General features: G+C 37.0%; 3 protein-coding genes across 6 annotated transcripts; 2 read left to right on the plus strand and 1 right to left on the minus strand.

Moving 5' to 3' along the window:
* The first annotated feature begins 1,271 nt into the window (after positions 1–1,271).
* LOC6650424 (homeobox protein rough) lies at positions 1,272–10,180 on the plus strand. The gene is made up of 3 exons (XM_023180593.2): positions 1,272–1,899; positions 9,015–9,249; positions 9,696–10,180. Exons 1-3 carry the CDS (start codon positions 1,419–1,421, stop codon positions 10,066–10,068), a joined length of 1,089 nt encoding a protein of 362 aa, XP_023036361.2. The 5' UTR covers positions 1,272–1,418; the 3' UTR covers positions 10,069–10,180.
* Positions 6,578–10,361, minus strand: LOC6650425 (UPF0651 protein P31B10.02, mitochondrial). 2 transcript variants are annotated; one of them, XM_002072661.4, is made up of 3 exons: positions 10,242–10,361; positions 6,995–7,206; positions 6,578–6,938 (listed from the first exon to the last, which is right to left on the minus strand). In XM_002072661.4, the coding sequence occupies exons 2-3, from the start codon at positions 7,115–7,117 to the stop codon at positions 6,693–6,695; spliced, it is 369 nt and encodes a 122-aa protein (XP_002072697.1). In that variant the 5' UTR covers positions 7,118–7,206; positions 10,242–10,361; the 3' UTR covers positions 6,578–6,692. The 2 variants fall into 2 exon arrangements, with proteins under 2 accessions (XP_002072697.1, XP_046865283.1); XM_047009327.1 differs by having other exon boundaries at positions 10,238–10,361.
* A 553-nt stretch (positions 10,362–10,914) lies between these two features.
* LOC6650426 (ribonucleoprotein RB97D) lies at positions 10,915–14,476 on the plus strand. 3 transcript variants are annotated; one of them, XM_023180165.2, is made up of 6 exons: positions 10,915–11,085; positions 11,229–11,461; positions 11,526–11,770; positions 11,828–12,565; positions 13,127–13,314; positions 13,868–14,476. In XM_023180165.2, exons 1-5 carry the CDS (start codon positions 10,996–10,998, stop codon positions 13,303–13,305), a joined length of 1,485 nt encoding a protein of 494 aa, XP_023035933.1. In that variant the 5' UTR covers positions 10,915–10,995; the 3' UTR covers positions 13,306–13,314; positions 13,868–14,476. The 3 variants fall into 3 exon arrangements, with proteins under 3 accessions (XP_023035933.1, XP_002072698.2, XP_046865287.1); XM_002072662.4 differs by having other exon boundaries at positions 11,232–11,461; XM_047009331.1 differs by lacking the exon at positions 13,868–14,476 and having other exon boundaries at positions 13,127–13,795.
* Positions 14,477–15,783: the final 1,307 nt, after the last annotated feature.

Below are 15,783 nucleotides of genomic sequence, written 5' to 3' on the forward strand. Positions count from 1 at the left end.
TTTTAATATTTTACTCCACATTTTTAACGCGTTTTTTTTTTATTAAAAGTCGCAGTTTTTTTTTTATTTTTTATTTAAGCGACAGCGAAGAACACTGGCAATTTTAAACAGCAAAAACAACACTGAGAAAAAAATCAGTGGAGATGAGCACTGTTAAGTTGAAATTTAGAGTGCTACCAACTGTTTGGAATTTTGGAAAAGTATTGTTGATTATTTTAGCTTGAAGGATTTAGCCAAAGTATTGTTGATTATTTTAGCTTGAAAGGATTTAGCCAAAGTATTGTTGAAATTAAAATTAATATTACTTCAAAATGGCTTTTAAAATATTACATATTGTAGGGATAATTTTTAAATATAAACAAATTTTCAAACTTTTTGTCAGAAAATATGGCTAAATTGACAACACTAAAATTAACACTGTTAAGAAAGTTAGCAGACTCATTCGTGAGTCAGGGCTGCAAAATTATGAATTTTCACGCCAGCTCAGAAGTTTAATGATTTCACAATATTCATTTTAAAATTTTTTTGCGTTGTACACTTTAATATACAACTAATACTAATACTAATAATAAAGCAAAAATCTTGAAACGTATTTTTTTATATATATAACAAACCAGTTGTTAAGGTCGTGCACTTTAACCAAAAATTAAATATAATTCTTCTTTTCTTTCCCTTTTTTTGCATTTTCTGATCCTATAACAAAGATTTTGCTATTTAAATCTAAAGAATTCGAAAATAATTAGCTGATTGAAATGAAAGTTAAAGTTACTTTGATATCTGTAGATTCCTGTTTATACATAGTTTAAATTAGTCGAAAGGGGCTAAATTATGCTCATAAATATTGGAGATTCGAACTTCTAAATTCGGTTTCGCATTTTAAGACAATTTTTACTAACCCGCTTGCTAAGACACAACAGGTGTCATTCGTGAAAGAGGAACAGAGGACTTTTTATCATTATGTTATTTAACAGAGGTTTACGCTCTGGCAACTTGGAACTGGTTCATTGTCCTTGCGGCGCCAAATGGGCGGAGCTTATTTCAAAAATCCTGCTACCCTTATTGCCTGCAGTAGGCCCGGAAGTTAAATCAGGGGTGGCGGTGGTGCCAATTGACCAATGGCATGCGTTAGTGCCTCTGCTGCAGGTGTGGCAGATGGCGTTTTTTATTAACCACAATTTAAGGCGCCCTTGCCTGTTAATTTTAATGTGCCGAATAATTTGTGACGCGTAAAAGTATTTGTTTTTCTTTTGGTCTCATTCGCTTGTCCTTACTGACAGCGTTGGATAAGCGCCATCGCTTGACCAGCAAGGAAGCGCTGCCCATTCCAGAGGCCTGGCTCTGCCATCGGAAGTAATGTTTAATTTCAGTCGCTTGCCGATTACACAAGTGATTAGTCCACTTTGTTCGGGTTCCTACAAATGTTGCCCTCACAAAACCAGTGCCTAGATCATGGTAACAGCCTGTACCATAAGTCGCCAAGTCCAACCGGGCTCCCGGCTCCAAACAATGTAACTACCGTAACCACTCCGCAACGTCCGTCGTCGCCGCGTCAATTCTTTGAACGTCTTTACGGCCATCTCGAGACGCGAAGCAGTGACAATGGCGATATCGATGTGGTAGCTGGCACCCACAAATCCCCCAGTTGCAGAACCCCCTATCACAGTGATGGCGGGACTGTCTCCTCGCCGGATATCTCGATTAGTGATGAACATGACCGTGTGAATGTATCTTCAGTTGGTTTACCCACCGCCTTTGATATATACGCACCCAAAGTGGATTACCAGAGCAGCTATGCACCAAGTCCAACGGGGCCCATCCCGACCGTCACTTCCACTTCGGTTTTACCATATCCTGGCTTTCCAAGTGACACACAATTTAGTGCTGGATTTTCCGCATTTCGTGAGTATGCATTTCCTAATTGGGACAGTTTTGCTTTAAATTAACTGGTTTATCTTTTCGAAAAACTACGCTCCTACTTTACAATTCAATCTGTTGAAAGAAACTTAGTTAAAATATTGAGATTTAGTACATTCGAGTAATTAAAATCTACTAAATCACTAAACGGATGACTTTTTTTTTTTTAAATTAAGTTTTAAATTGAAATATCACGCAAATATACACAAAATCCTTAAGGACAGCAAAGTTGTAGTTATTTATTAGAGTATTTGAAAAATGTATATTTTTTCAAGTCAGAATGATCTGCATTTAAATTTCGAAAAACTTAACTTTTTAATAATTTTCGAAAAAGATTGTGGGTGATAGCCGGGTCCAAATTAATAAGTTTTTATGATGCCACTTTAAAACATGCTAAATTAAGATATAATTTTCTAAATTGGGGTAGAATTTACATAAACAATAAAACGACGCAAATTGACCAACAAATTTATGTTTAAACAATTCAAGATAAGATAATGGTTTTCGAATTGGTTGATTGCAACAAGCCCATTGTTGACTTAATCCGGCACGAGATTTGCAAGGCCTTGTGGAAAAATGTTTATATGCATAACTCGACTGTTTTTTGTCCGATTTTGATCAAATTTGGTATTTGTATGGCATTTGGTATATCAAATGGTATTTTGCTGGATATTAGTATCAAATTTAAGTGTGCCAAATTTTATTGCATAAGGTAGAAAAATACGGGAGATAATCGAGTTTTTCCAATTACGGAGGCGACAAGGGCCTTGGCAAAATCTTCATACATATAAAACGTGTGCATTTACTAAACAAATACACATACTAAATATTGTGTCTCTAGCTAGAATAGTTTTTGAGATAAACGCTTTTTTTAAATTGCGGGAGCGGAAAGGGGCGTGGCGAAAATTTGAAATAAACTTGATCACTTTACATACTACACGAATCTACCAAATTTTGTGGCTCTAGCTTTTACAGTTCTCGGAATCTAGGTGTTCATACGAACAGAAGGACATGGCTACATCGACTCGGCTGTTGATGCTGATCAAGAATATATATACTTTATAGGGTCGGAAAAGCTTCCCTCTGCCGGTTACATACATGTTGGCGACTTTAATATACCATTTCACCCTATGGGCGTATGGTATAAAAAGCAACTTAGGAGTTATTACATTAAGAAATTTGTTTCCACTAGACTTTGCTTTTGACCAATTAATTTATTATAGAGTACTCAGTACTGCGATTTGACAGACCTACTAATTTATCTATGACATATCTTAAATTAAATACAGAAAAAAAAATTTAACATTTGCACATTGCGCATTGTTGCTGAGCAACAATTTTTTCTCGTATAGCCACATTACGGTGGCTAAGGAGACATGCTAAGAGACGTAAAGATCACTTAAGATAGAATTTTTGGTGGATATAGATCTTATTCCTCCAGCGAAACAATCAATCTGGAAACTCTGCATTCTGTCTTACTTTTATGTTCTATATCTTTGGTAAATCGAAAAAAAATATTCTGCCCAAGGAAGTTACATTATTATTTTCGAATAGGAGAGTAGCATTCCCAGACTGGAGTAGTTGACCAGAAACCTTTGGATCTCATCTTGTTTACAACGGGTTCACAGGTCATAATCTAGACCATTCCATATTCTGTGGAATAATATGTCCTGAAATAGACAAGGAACTTGCTGAACTTACAGCTGCATTGCGAAGGGTTTCCAGAGAATCCAAATTCCTTCTGCTTTGATATGAACTTTGTAACATTGTCGTCAAGTCCTGTAAACCTATTTTCACGAATATCCAGCATTTTTATATTGAATGGAAGTTCATCCAGCTGAAGATAGATGAGTTTGTTGTTTTTCGTGTGCGGCTCGGCAAGGATCGTGTTCCTTGATAAAGACACTGGCAGAGTGTCAATAAGATTATCAACCAGAAGAAGTATTGCGTCTCCGGCTGTTTCAGTTGTCAAAGTGAATAAATGGCTTTATTTGAGAAGTCAATTAAAAAGTGGGTTGCTTCAGATCCATTCACACAACCGCTACAGTCCTCTTGATAGGGTCCTTTCTTCATAAATGATTCTTTCTGCATAAAAAGGCTTTTGAAGCTTTTCCATTTTCCCTTTTTTTCCTCTTCTTGAGTATGTTGAACTAATTTAAAAGAGCCGTATTGTTGTAGTTGTCAATATATTCCCGATTGGAATACTGAGATTTTGTACTTTCGCTCCAATAGACATGTAGCAACATTCGGATCCAAGGACGTTATGCTAGCCAGATGAAGTTCTTGTAGATTATCATAGCCCTCTGACGACGTGTTGGGCATTTTTGAGAAGCCGTTATCTTCGAATAATAAAAGGTAGGCATTGCCTGTGATTCGAATAGTTAACTTCGGAATAATCGATAGTCCTTTTCGAGTGCAGTTGGTAAAACCATTAATATTCTTTGAAGCATTGAGTAAACTGCAAAATGCTTTAAGACAATTTCCTCTTTATTAAATAAAAAATATCTGTTTCAAATTATGTTGCAGTGGAGCAAGTCTGAGGACAATAAAGTACATTATAGGGTTTAGAGTATAGGAGAATTCATTGTTAATATGCTTACCAACCTTAGAAGTGCTTTAGCTTGGATACTGTAATTGAAAAATCCAAACCATTCTAAGTTTATTACATTTTGGTAAATATTTACTATAGCTACTCGGGCCCAAAACGCGCTTAAACTACATAAATTTGGTATCAAACAAAAGAGAGCACGACCACGAGCCACCACGAGCACAACCTCAGGTGCGCCTTGGCGATTTATTATGTAGTTTTTGTGCAATTAACAAAAGAAAAATCATTTTTTTAGCGGGATTATAGCTTAAAGTAGCTTTTTCCAGCTAAAAGAAGCTGTCAAATTTTGAGATAGCGTTGCCAGATGCCAAATATCGGATACTCGAATACGCGCGCTTTTTGAAACTTGTGTTCGCACTATTCTCAACAATCGAAAATATTGTTAAGTTTACATTATTTCTTGATTTTAGAGAACAAATATAGTTCAGAATACGATTTTCGGCTGCCAGAGCAGCGGAATATTCCTTAATTTTAGAATTTAGAGTAAAATATTTAGCTGCCAGGGCGGTCAAACAACGCGCCAAATAAAAAATAGCATTTGCCAACACTGAAATCTAGCTGTAGCCGATTTTTTCACTTTTCAACACTGAAATCTCGAGTAGCTTAATATTTACCCCAAAACCTACAGAAACTAGTCAATCCGAGAATATTTTTTAAAAAAGCTGAGTTTTCCCTCCTTAACGGCCGATCAACCCCACCAAAATTCTGAGCTAGATCCACCACTGAAACATCTATACATTTTTGTATATGTATGTATATGTAGGTTTTTAAAAATGAAATGTAAATGTGTATGTAAATGTATGAATTTTGACTGTCTAATAGCTTTCGAGTGTTTTTATTCTTTATCTTAAACTAATTGCCCGTCCTATCTTAGAGGATAAATTTTTTATTTGGTCCTCAATAAGAATCGACTCAGACTAGGCTTATTTTTACAGTATAAACTTGCCCTGGACTCGACTGAGTTATTGACTCAGATAACCATATACTATAGGTAATTCGATGATGTGCTTTGCATGAATCGTTTGGGGTCATAGATAGTTTATGTTTTATATGCTCTGGCAACTTAGGTTCGCGTCTATAGAGTGGCATACACATCTTTATAAAGAAAATATGGTAAAAGAGACATATACATCAGTCATGATTCTTTAGACTAAACACACAAAATACCACCGGTCGAGGTGTCTCCTCGATTTACAGCCAGTGTCAAGATTAGTTTCACCGTCTTTGTTGTAGGTTTTCGTTAAGTAGAAGGCGAAGTAAAAAGATAAAAATATTAGGAGGGATAAGGTGGGAAAAATTGATAAAAGATTAATAAAGAATACAAAACGATTCGAGTAGGGAGTAGTTATGAAAGGTATATAAAAATCCAAAGTACCTAGAAAATAGGATAAGCAAACTTCAACGTTTATCAGTGAAGTGAAGGACTTTAATAATATAAGGACAGTCTGAATAAGTAGGTAAGCAAAAAGAATTGGATTTCAACTAAGACTGCGAACCGCGAACTTGAGGAATTGGACCTACTCTCTGGCGAACACCGCATTGTGGGTTCCACACTGGGGAGCGACAGTAAGACAAACTAACGAAGTGTATGACACCTTAGTTACCTAAGATCATAAAATTCTTTAACCTAACGTTTGATGAAGCCAAGAAGACTAGATGCTCTGGTAATAATTATGTATTAATATAAATGATAATATAAAAAGTTCGAAAGAAAGTTTTGGATCAAAGGTTATCCCCATCCAAAGGATCAGACATAATATAATACTGAACTAGGAACGAACACAAATGACTTAATGACATAAAAGAACAGGTCACAGAGCAAAAATCGGAGAATGCATCGGGATCTGACTGCAAGTTTCAAGACCAAGAATGAGAGTAAAATGAAATAATTGACCTTGTTAATGGACAAGAATAAGTATCGACGAATCTAACTTTGGCGTTCAAATCTTCAGATTTACCTAGGGGAATATCGACGGGTCGGAACGGAACGACTCCTATTCTGCGATACAAATGTCTAATTTACCCTCTTCAAGGGTATACAAAAAAAAACCAACATTTTGTGAGTCAAGAGTTATTGTTTATTTCTTATAGTTAATGAGGTTGAATGGTTCTTATGTTATATTTTTACATATGTAGATTGTGCTACCCAAAGTTTCCCAAAAATTCTTATCTAGTCCTTTGTCGTTGTCTTTGGATCATCGTCTGGTTTATCGGGATTTGACTCTCGCAACTTCTTAAGATTTCTCAGCTCCAAGCTCAAAAACATTTTCAGGTTCGGATCTGTGATTTTTTTCAAAATAATCTCACGAGCACACTCGTCGTTGTCGTTTAGCAACTTGGACAAGGTCTGGGCATAGTCCAACCACACACAATTGGCACAGCCGGACATGCAACAGTTCGTGGGTTCGGGAGGGATCTGAGAAACAAATTAGGTCTAATTACTTTTAATTTGTTTACCTTGATTTGGTTTACCTCAATGTCGTCGTCGCACTTATCGGCCAGATGCCTGGCCAAGCTACCAATCGCTGATCGAACGCTGCTTCCTCGTTTCAGCAGCAGACATCGCGGGCAGTTGAAGCACAGAGGAGCAAACATTTCACTCGGAATCCGTAAGATAATGTGAGTTCTTAAAAGGAAGTGTCACAAATTTCACACGCCTGTGCAACCACAGGTGCTGCAACAATCTAGAAAGAGGCAGAGAGAAAAACTCAGTTCCGCAGGAACCATAAAAAGTTCTAAAGGATACGAAAATATAGCAACTGACTCGACAGGCTATTAAATATCATTGCAGCTCACTTGTCAGGATTATGTAAAAATCACTAAATGAAAAAACCAACAAGCCGAGCTAAAGCAGAGGAAACAATAATACAACAGAAGAACAAGAACGGGATACCAAAAGAAAACAAATTAGCAGAAAAGAGGAGAAGAGAGGGTAAAAAAAAATTAAAGTGCATTGAGCTGTGAAAATTCTCGTTTACTTGCGGTCTTTTCGTTTAAGGTGCTCAATCTGAACGGTTTCTTGGGGGAAGTGTGCGTTTTCTTTCAATTATAGACTATTATCACGGCCATGCAGGATGAACCCTGTAAAGGTTACATTAAGTTTTGATTGGGAATATAAAAAATACTCCTTTAAGTGTAATTTGTTGCAGGAATATTGAATACTTTCATTAATATTTAAGCCTAAAGGCTAAATTAGTTAAGACAACTAGCCAATTGACCAAGGCATTTGAATTTTGACTACTGTTCTTTAAGTCCCCTAGAATTGTATTCAATTCATTGTATTTACATTATACAAAAAAATATTTGCAAAATTAGCATTACTTTTGATTGAGAAATAATTATTGTCATTATTATTTCTACCACTCCTTTTTCATATGTACAAACTTCTTTCAAAAAGGAATAGTCAGATAATGCTTAAGGACTTGACTCTAATTGAGAGCTTATTTGTAGTCAGTCGTAGTAAATTCAACATGCAATAATATAAATTATCTTTAAGGCGAATCCTTTTCTCAATTTATCCCTAAAAGCATTCAAACTTTTCAGAATTCTTGTATTACCAACTAATTACTGTTATCTGCTCAAATCATAGTAGAAAAAATTAAGATTGTAATTGAGCTTAACAGGAAACCTCAAAAAAATAAAAACCACCATAACTTACACCTGAACGTTCAAAGGACACTTGTATATCGAATTTCACACGTGATTTCGAAAAGAAAAGCAAAAAAAAAAAACAGCAGGAACAATAACAACAACATCAAGAAAAAACGTGGATGCGTTTTGTGTATCGGAGAACTTAAGCCAGTTTCGTGTTTTAGTAGTAGGCAAAAGGGTAATCGGGCAAAAACCGAAGATTACCCCCCTCACTAAGGCATATTCCCCCTGTCGCCAATTCGACACTCAACTTGTCAGCTTCGCCTTGTTACATACATCAATTAGGGCGCCAGACAATGGCGTTTGGGCGCTTGGAAGTTGGGAGAGTTGGGCGGCATAATGTGCGGTTGGTTGAGCTTGTTTTAACGACGATGACGAATGTATGTATGTTTGTACCTATGTACATCACCAGAGATGCAGGCAAACAATGCGGACAACAAAAATGAGAATAGAGAGCCGTTGCCAGCTGCGGGTATTGTTGAAAGTTTCCCGGATGAGGAAAGAGATTGCCGCCGTCTAACGTGGTGGTGGCAGGAGACAGACAGGGCAGGACAGGGGGTGGAGAGATACATAGATCCTGTAAAAAGGAAGAACCACGTGTAAAATGCATTTTAATGTTCACTATCAACGCGAGAATCGCAGTGAAAGAATTGTGCGGTTGGTTAATTATTTGTTTAACTTGCCGACACGCAAGGACATTTAGTAACATTTATAATAGAAATGGTTACCCTTATCCAGCCGGAGCAGGGGTAGCACGCCCTAATGTGAAATTAATTTCGCTTTAACATCTCTATTGTGCTTGAAGAAGATTATGATTGGTGATATGCTTATTCTTTTCTAGTGGCGCGTCGACGTCGCAAGGAAGGACGCCAGCGTCGACAGCGGACAACATTTAGCACGGAACAAACTTTACGCCTGGAGGTGGAGTTCCATCGCAATGAATACATCTCGAGGAGTCGCCGTTTCGAACTGGCTGAAACACTGGGTCTGACGGAGACACAAATTAAAATCTGGTTTCAAAATCGTCGTGCCAAGGACAAACGTATTGAGAAGGCACAAATAGATCAACATTATAGGTATTTAACCTGACAACCATTCACCCACCAAGTAGTAGCAGTAGTTTCCCCGTCTCTCTCTCTGTCGAAGGACCCTTTTGAATTTTTATTATATCTTTGCAACGGAAGTAATTTAAGGAAATGTCAGAAATTTAATTGATGTACTCACATAAAATTAACACGAAATTAATTTTACGACATTTACGCGCACACGGACCCAATTAGACAGGTAACTTATTCTCGCACAGTGGTTAAAATGGGAATAGGAGATCCTGTCATGAACTCTGACTGTAGTGGTCAGCCATACGGAATTTTTGCTAACATATTCCAGTGATAAATTGAGAAATGAAATTCCTATGGACAGAGGAGAATTTAGAGTCTGATGTGGCCCACTGTAGGGCAATCTATCGGGCCCATCCTTATCAATTAAAATTATCCTACAGTTTTTGATGTAATCAATTTTTCAGGAACTTTGTCGTGGCCAATGGTTTTATGAGCTCTATAATGGGTCAAGCGACCAATGCGTCCACCATGCTGCCTTCCAGGGGTGGTGTAGCTCTGGGTGTTGGTGTGGGCATTGGCTATTATCCACCTCCACCTGCTCTGCCTCCGCCACCACCTCTGCCCACAGCAGTCCAAGTGCCGCAGACTGAACCTAAAAGCAACACGCAGGGTATTCAAACTATTCCAAGACATGCAGATGCCAATTACGTTGACATTGATGACCAACAGCGCCAAAGGCAGCGACAGCAACAGCAACAACAACGCGGAGCCTTCAACGGCAGCAACATCCCCGACAACAACAATAATGCTGCGCGTGGACTTGTCAATACTTGCTAACAATTAGACATTGGTTAAGTGCGTTGCAGCTTTGAATTAACATAAATATAATTATTTAACCAGATTTAAGCAAATTCACTCTAGGTCTTTACATACATATGTACATATGTATTTAATTGCATATGAGTCTAAGCAATAAAATAATTGTAAAGATTTGAACTACACTCACTTACTTGTACTTTAGTGATGCAACTTTCGCATTGCACAATGTGTTTTAAAGGACAAACAATTTTGGTGTTTTTATTGCTTTTTTTTGTTTATTGTATATAAATACTGGCAGTGTGACCTTACAAATTCGAACGAGACAGCTGTTAGTGTTGGAAAACTAGTGCTCGAAGTAGCAATTTTGGCGGCAAATTAAATATGTATCAGTGCACATCTATGGATTTGGAGATAAATGGAATTTGGTCTTTAATTCACTTAATGGGATGGTCTAATTTGCCTACCTTGAATGATCCCGACAACGACTATTATAGAACGATAAATTGGCTGGGACTGACTGATTTTGAGATGTATATATATTCATATCGCTTTGATGTTAATTTATTTATTAGCAGTACAAATAATTATGCGACAGAGAGAGCTACCATTGACAGTCATTAACAGCTAGCAAATATAGCAAAATTATTAAAAATATACACTGTTTGCTACCTTAACATGGTAGCTAAATAATATAGTTCCTGATCTTAATGAAATTTTGCATAATGGTTAATAGATATATTAAACAATTATTAATTTTTATGACAAAATTGTATACCTACATTTTCAAACTTATGGCGGCAATCGGCCATCGATAGTGACTTCACTCGATAAAAGCGATGAAATAGTTGCGGTACCATCGAAGGTATCATCAATGGTTTTGCCATCCCTAAGTTCCGCACTTAAAGCGATAATTAACAATTCGTTGCATTAATAAATTTGTAAAAAATGTCAAACGCGACGTGCATTAAGGACGAAGATAATGCCGAAGAACCTCCATCACCGGAAGTAATAGAGGTGCCCGACCGTGAAGATGATGTAAGTTGCTGTCGTCGCCATCAAACCTATGAAATTTTTGTAATTTTGCGTCTTCTTCTTCCACTTTCCATTTTACTACCTCAAACTCCACACACGTATTTCTATTTTTTACCCATCTGCGTCATGCGCGACGGTGGACCCAGCAGGATATATGTGAATTGGAGCACTTGCGTAAGCTTTTTATAGGCGGCCTAGCACCCTACACCACGGAGGAGGGCTTGAAAGTGTTTTATGGCCAGTGGGGAAAAGTGGTCGATGTTGTGGTGATGCGCGATGCAACCACAAAGCGTTCGAGGGGATTTGGCTTTATAACCTATACAAAGTCCACTATGGTCGACAAGGCGCAAGAGAATCGCCCACACGTCATCGACGGCAAGTGAGTGATGGTAGCATTTCATTTTATTTGCCATCTCTGTTTACTGTTTTATCTTTGCACTTAGAACGGTGGAGGCAAAACGAGCTCTGCCCCGGCCCGAACGCGAATCACGCGAGACTAATATATCGGTGAAGAAGCTATTTGTGGGTGGCCTGAAGGACAACCACGACGAGGAGTGCCTACGAGAGTATTTTGTCCAGTTCGGTCATGTGGTCTCTGTAAAGTTGCTAACCGACAAGACCACAGGCAAGCGTCGAGGCTTTGCCTTCATAGAGTTTGATGACTACGATGCCGTAGACAAGGCCATACGTAAGTAGAACATTTGCAAAATGTGAATTCTTTATTATTATTTTTACTTAATTCTAGTTCAAAAGCAACATTCAATCAAGTACGTTTTGGTGGACGTGAAGAAGTCAATCTACAATCTAGAAAAGAAAGACAAACTGCCGCAGGGTGCCCCGTCCAATGGCAACAACAAGCCACCAATGCAGCCGCCGCAGCAACAGCAGCAGTCGCATCAACAACCGCCTCCTGTTCTTAATGGAAACATGAACGGGCCACCCGGTGTCGGCTACCGTCCCCCCGTGCCTCCTCCACAGTATCAGCATCAACCGCCGCCGCCACCGATGAATGCGCCGCCTCCGAATTACAATTACTGGGGTCCACCGCCGCCGCCTGCCATGCAATACTATCCGCCGCCTCCTCAGATGAATGCTTGGAATTCCTATCCGCCAGCTCAAAATGGCTGGAACGCGCCGCCGCCTCCGCCTCCAGGGGCACAACAATGGCATCCACATCAATGGAGCTGCCCTCCACCAATGCAACAGCCGCCACCCACGCCCGGCATGCCACCCATGGACCATCATCGCAATGGACCGCCACCCCCAGCGGCCCCGCCCAACTGGAATATGCCGCCCAACGCGCCGCCTCCAGTGCCAGGAGCACCTCAGCCACAGGGTCCACCCCCGCCTCAGCAACAACAGCACCCACCACCACCACAGAATTTTGGCTATCAGCAAAACTACGGCGGAGGTCCGATGAAGCATAACAACGTGAACATGGCTCGTATGAATCCCTATGCGGCAGCGCCGCCCAACAATTACCGTAAGTTAGATGTGGCCTATAAGAGTGGACAAAAGTATTTTTGACTCAATTTTTGTGATCGAGATATGAGGTATTCTATTTTCAAAATTGTGCACAAGGAATCCGACAAAATGTTTTGCAGCTTGCCCACATGGGGAATGCTACAGAATGAAAGATCTTCGGTTGTGCATTCATAAAATATGATCTCAAATACTTTGCTCTGGCATTTGAACGGTATTCATACAAATGATTTGCCTTTTAAAGGATATGTATATTAATGATATTTTGCGATAGATTCTTTGCTTAAAGTTATTTAGGCCTCACTAAAACTTTAACTTGTGAGACGCTTAGTGTTATTTATTTTCACTCCGCATTAAATGTTGTTCCATTACTTTTGACCAAAAGACATTCAACAGACATTTTCCTTCCGATACAGAATAATAATTTTTGTCTATCATTTAAATATACTTACTTTTGTATAAAAAGCAAGGCAATGTCTTAAAGTCATAAAAAATTATGTCAAATACTTTATCTCTTAAACAGTAACAATGCTTATTGAATTCGCTTACTTTCTGAAAGCAGATAATGCCCAGCCACCGGCTCCTGGCTATGCTCCATATAATGCAGCTGTTGCTCCACCGCCTAATGGTAACACCCCGATGCCAGGTGTCGGTGGAGGAGGTGTACCCAAGTCGAATGTGAATGTAACCAATGGTTCGGTGGCTACTGGAGCAAGCGCCAATAGCAAATATCGTCGCTAGATCAAGCAGGTGAGTAAACGATACAAGTTGCGCGTTCACTTTTTACTTAAGGCGGGAGTATATACAATGTATATCGATTATCAGACAATCCTCAGTGATAGTAAGAGAAAATTAAAATCATTAATCGCACACCTTAAACAAATCAAAAATGTTTAATCTTCCGAGGTGGAAGCCTCTTTGATGAAATCAAGTTAAATTACAGTCAGAAAGACATAGTTTGTTCTATTTAGTGTGTTAAATTCCGCTCTTAAATGTCGAAATTCGCACAAAAATGTTGCCATTCTAGAAATTCTATTTTCGATTACACAGACTATATTGTTTTGTCGTAAGGTTCTTCCCTCTTTAAGTAAATTTATCAGTTCAGCATTCCCATTTTAGTCCGGACATGTTTATTGTACTTTAGCTAAAGAATTGAACTTTAGAATTAGATTTGTATATTATTCTATATATTGTTAAAATGCACTTAACCCGCTTAATCCATTATGAATTATTTTTATCTAATCGTATGTATGAATTGCTTTTAAAATTTATATACTAATTTGTATACTTCTTTTTAATTTAGATGCCTTTAGACTCGTAATAAGATAGTAACTAAAAAACAGAATACAGACAAAGCAGGACATCTCTCTATCTTATATAGGACAACTAACTACGGTTTTTACTCTATACCTAAGCTATACAGTTTACCATTAATATTTAATTTACTTTCTAAGGCCTACATTAATCTAAATATTAAATATAAATATAAAACTATTTTATATAATAATTCTCTATCAATGGGAAATACCTCTCTGAAGTTCCCAATTTAATTTCATTGTAAGATCTTGCTCTCTTTCACATTCTATATCCATTTTTAATGATAACTAATTTAGATTGTTAACGCATTAAATATATATATAAACAACTGAAAATCAAGTTCAAGCAATAAAATACAAATTATGTCAGCTTTAGCATAGTTTTTAGATGATCCACATATATACATGCATATGTATATGTATGGTATTGCCCCATTGAACGAATGATGAAATGAAGAAAGTTGTTGGCGCTTTAGAGCACGAATACGTCCAAAATGAATTTAATGAATTAATGATATGAAATCAAATCAAATTCTGGGACTCTGACTCCCAGCCCCCCCCCAAAAAAAAACAAGAGTTAATATCAAAATGAAAAGATCTTTATAAAATATATATATATATATATTTAGATGTATATGTATATATAGAGAATGAATAGAAAACAACAATTGTCAATTTTATATATATACATATATGAGTACTGAGAAGAAATCGTAGTAAACTAAATATTTCTGTAAACTTGTCGAAAGGTTTCTTAGTCTCTTGGCTGTTGAAGATGTTTTTATTTCTATTCGTTTATCTATTTCTCAATTAAAAAACAATCTGAATGAAGAAAAAAACCAATTAAATATCAAATAAAAAAATATGAGAAGAAAAGCTTAAACCACGACATGAACTCTAAGTTTAGCATTACTATTATTAACTAGATGTATGATTCATTATGCGACCTATTCTACATATATGTATATCTTCACACTTAACACACAACACACACCCACTCTCAACACACACACGCACAGACACACATTTATATTTAATTTTGTAGCTCACGCCAAAGGCTTAATGAATAATTATTTTCTGTATGTATTTGCAAACTGAATGAAATTTCAAGTCGAAGAAAGAGTAAATCTTAAGTCCTCCTACTCAGCTTAAATATAAATTTATTAAGAGAGGAATATTCCTTCATAATTATTTTAAATAAAAAATATAAAACCTGCTAAATCTAGCACACTATGTATTATATTATATATATTTTAACATGTCGATTCTCAGCTGAAGTCAGTTAAGTAAATAATGTAAGTTTCTAACTTTCTCTTTTCCTCAAAATCACCGCTGCCACCCTTTTTTATCCTATATTTTAATGTAAACCCCTTCAAGTATCTTAACTTATTGATTAAAGCAAACAAAAAAAGTTTAGTTAATTCTACGCAAAAACCAATTACGAATTTGGAATTGCATCTTATTTAAGCCTCTCAATATCAAGCCTAATGCCTTAAGGTAAGTTAATATCATCTCTCGGGCCTGCAACTATAATCATTAATCTCTAAAAGTGACTTATTTCCGTACAAATAGAATACATATTTAACTATAGAAACTACATATATATGTATATGACTATATAAATTATTCAACAAAATCCAAATATTTCTTTTCCAAAAACCAAAAATAATAATAATCTGTGAGACAAACTGGAATATACGGAACTTTCTCATTGAACCGATTTCTCAAAACAGTTTTGGGTAAGTTTAAAGGTTTTTCTGATCCTTCCCTTGATTTTACCCCAAATTCGTTATTGAAAAATAAAAACTGATTTTGATTCAAGCAAAGCAAAGCAAAGAAAATTTGTGTTTACTTAATTTTTGATTTGAAAAACGAAACAAACATGTTCCATGTCGACATGTTG

Source organism: Drosophila willistoni, chromosome 3R (genome assembly GCF_018902025.1).
Source record: "Drosophila willistoni isolate 14030-0811.24 chromosome 3R, UCI_dwil_1.1, whole genome shotgun sequence".
Lineage (NCBI taxonomy): Eukaryota > Metazoa > Arthropoda > Insecta > Diptera > Drosophilidae > Drosophila > Drosophila willistoni.

Bases quoted from the DNA above. Each gene is read 5' to 3' on its own strand.
- LOC6650426 (XM_023180165.2), top strand. From the start codon at position 10,996: ATGTCAAACGCGACGTGCATTAAGGACGAAGATAATGCCGAAGAACCT. The intron at 11,462-11,525 runs GTGAGTGATGGT...CTTTGCACTTAG, and splicing joins CCACACGTCATCGACGGCAA to AACGGTGGAGGCAAAACGAG. The intron at 12,566-13,126 runs GTAAGTTAGATG...TTCTGAAAGCAG, and splicing joins AGCGCCGCCCAACAATTACC to ATAATGCCCAGCCACCGGCT.
- LOC6650424 (XM_023180593.2), top strand. From the start codon at position 1,419: ATGTTGCCCTCACAAAACCAGTGCCTAGATCATGGTAACAGCCTGTAC. The intron at 1,900-9,014 runs GTGAGTATGCAT...ATTCTTTTCTAG, and splicing joins TGCTGGATTTTCCGCATTTC to TGGCGCGTCGACGTCGCAAG. The intron at 9,250-9,695 runs GTATTTAACCTG...TCAATTTTTCAG, and splicing joins CAAATAGATCAACATTATAG to GAACTTTGTCGTGGCCAATG.
- LOC6650425 (XM_002072661.4), bottom strand. From the start codon at position 7,117: ATGTTTGCTCCTCTGTGCTTCAACTGCCCGCGATGTCTGCTGCTGAAA. The intron at 6,939-6,994 runs GTAAACCAAATC...TTTGTTTCTCAG, and splicing joins AGTGCGACGACGACATTGAG to ATCCCTCCCGAACCCACGAA.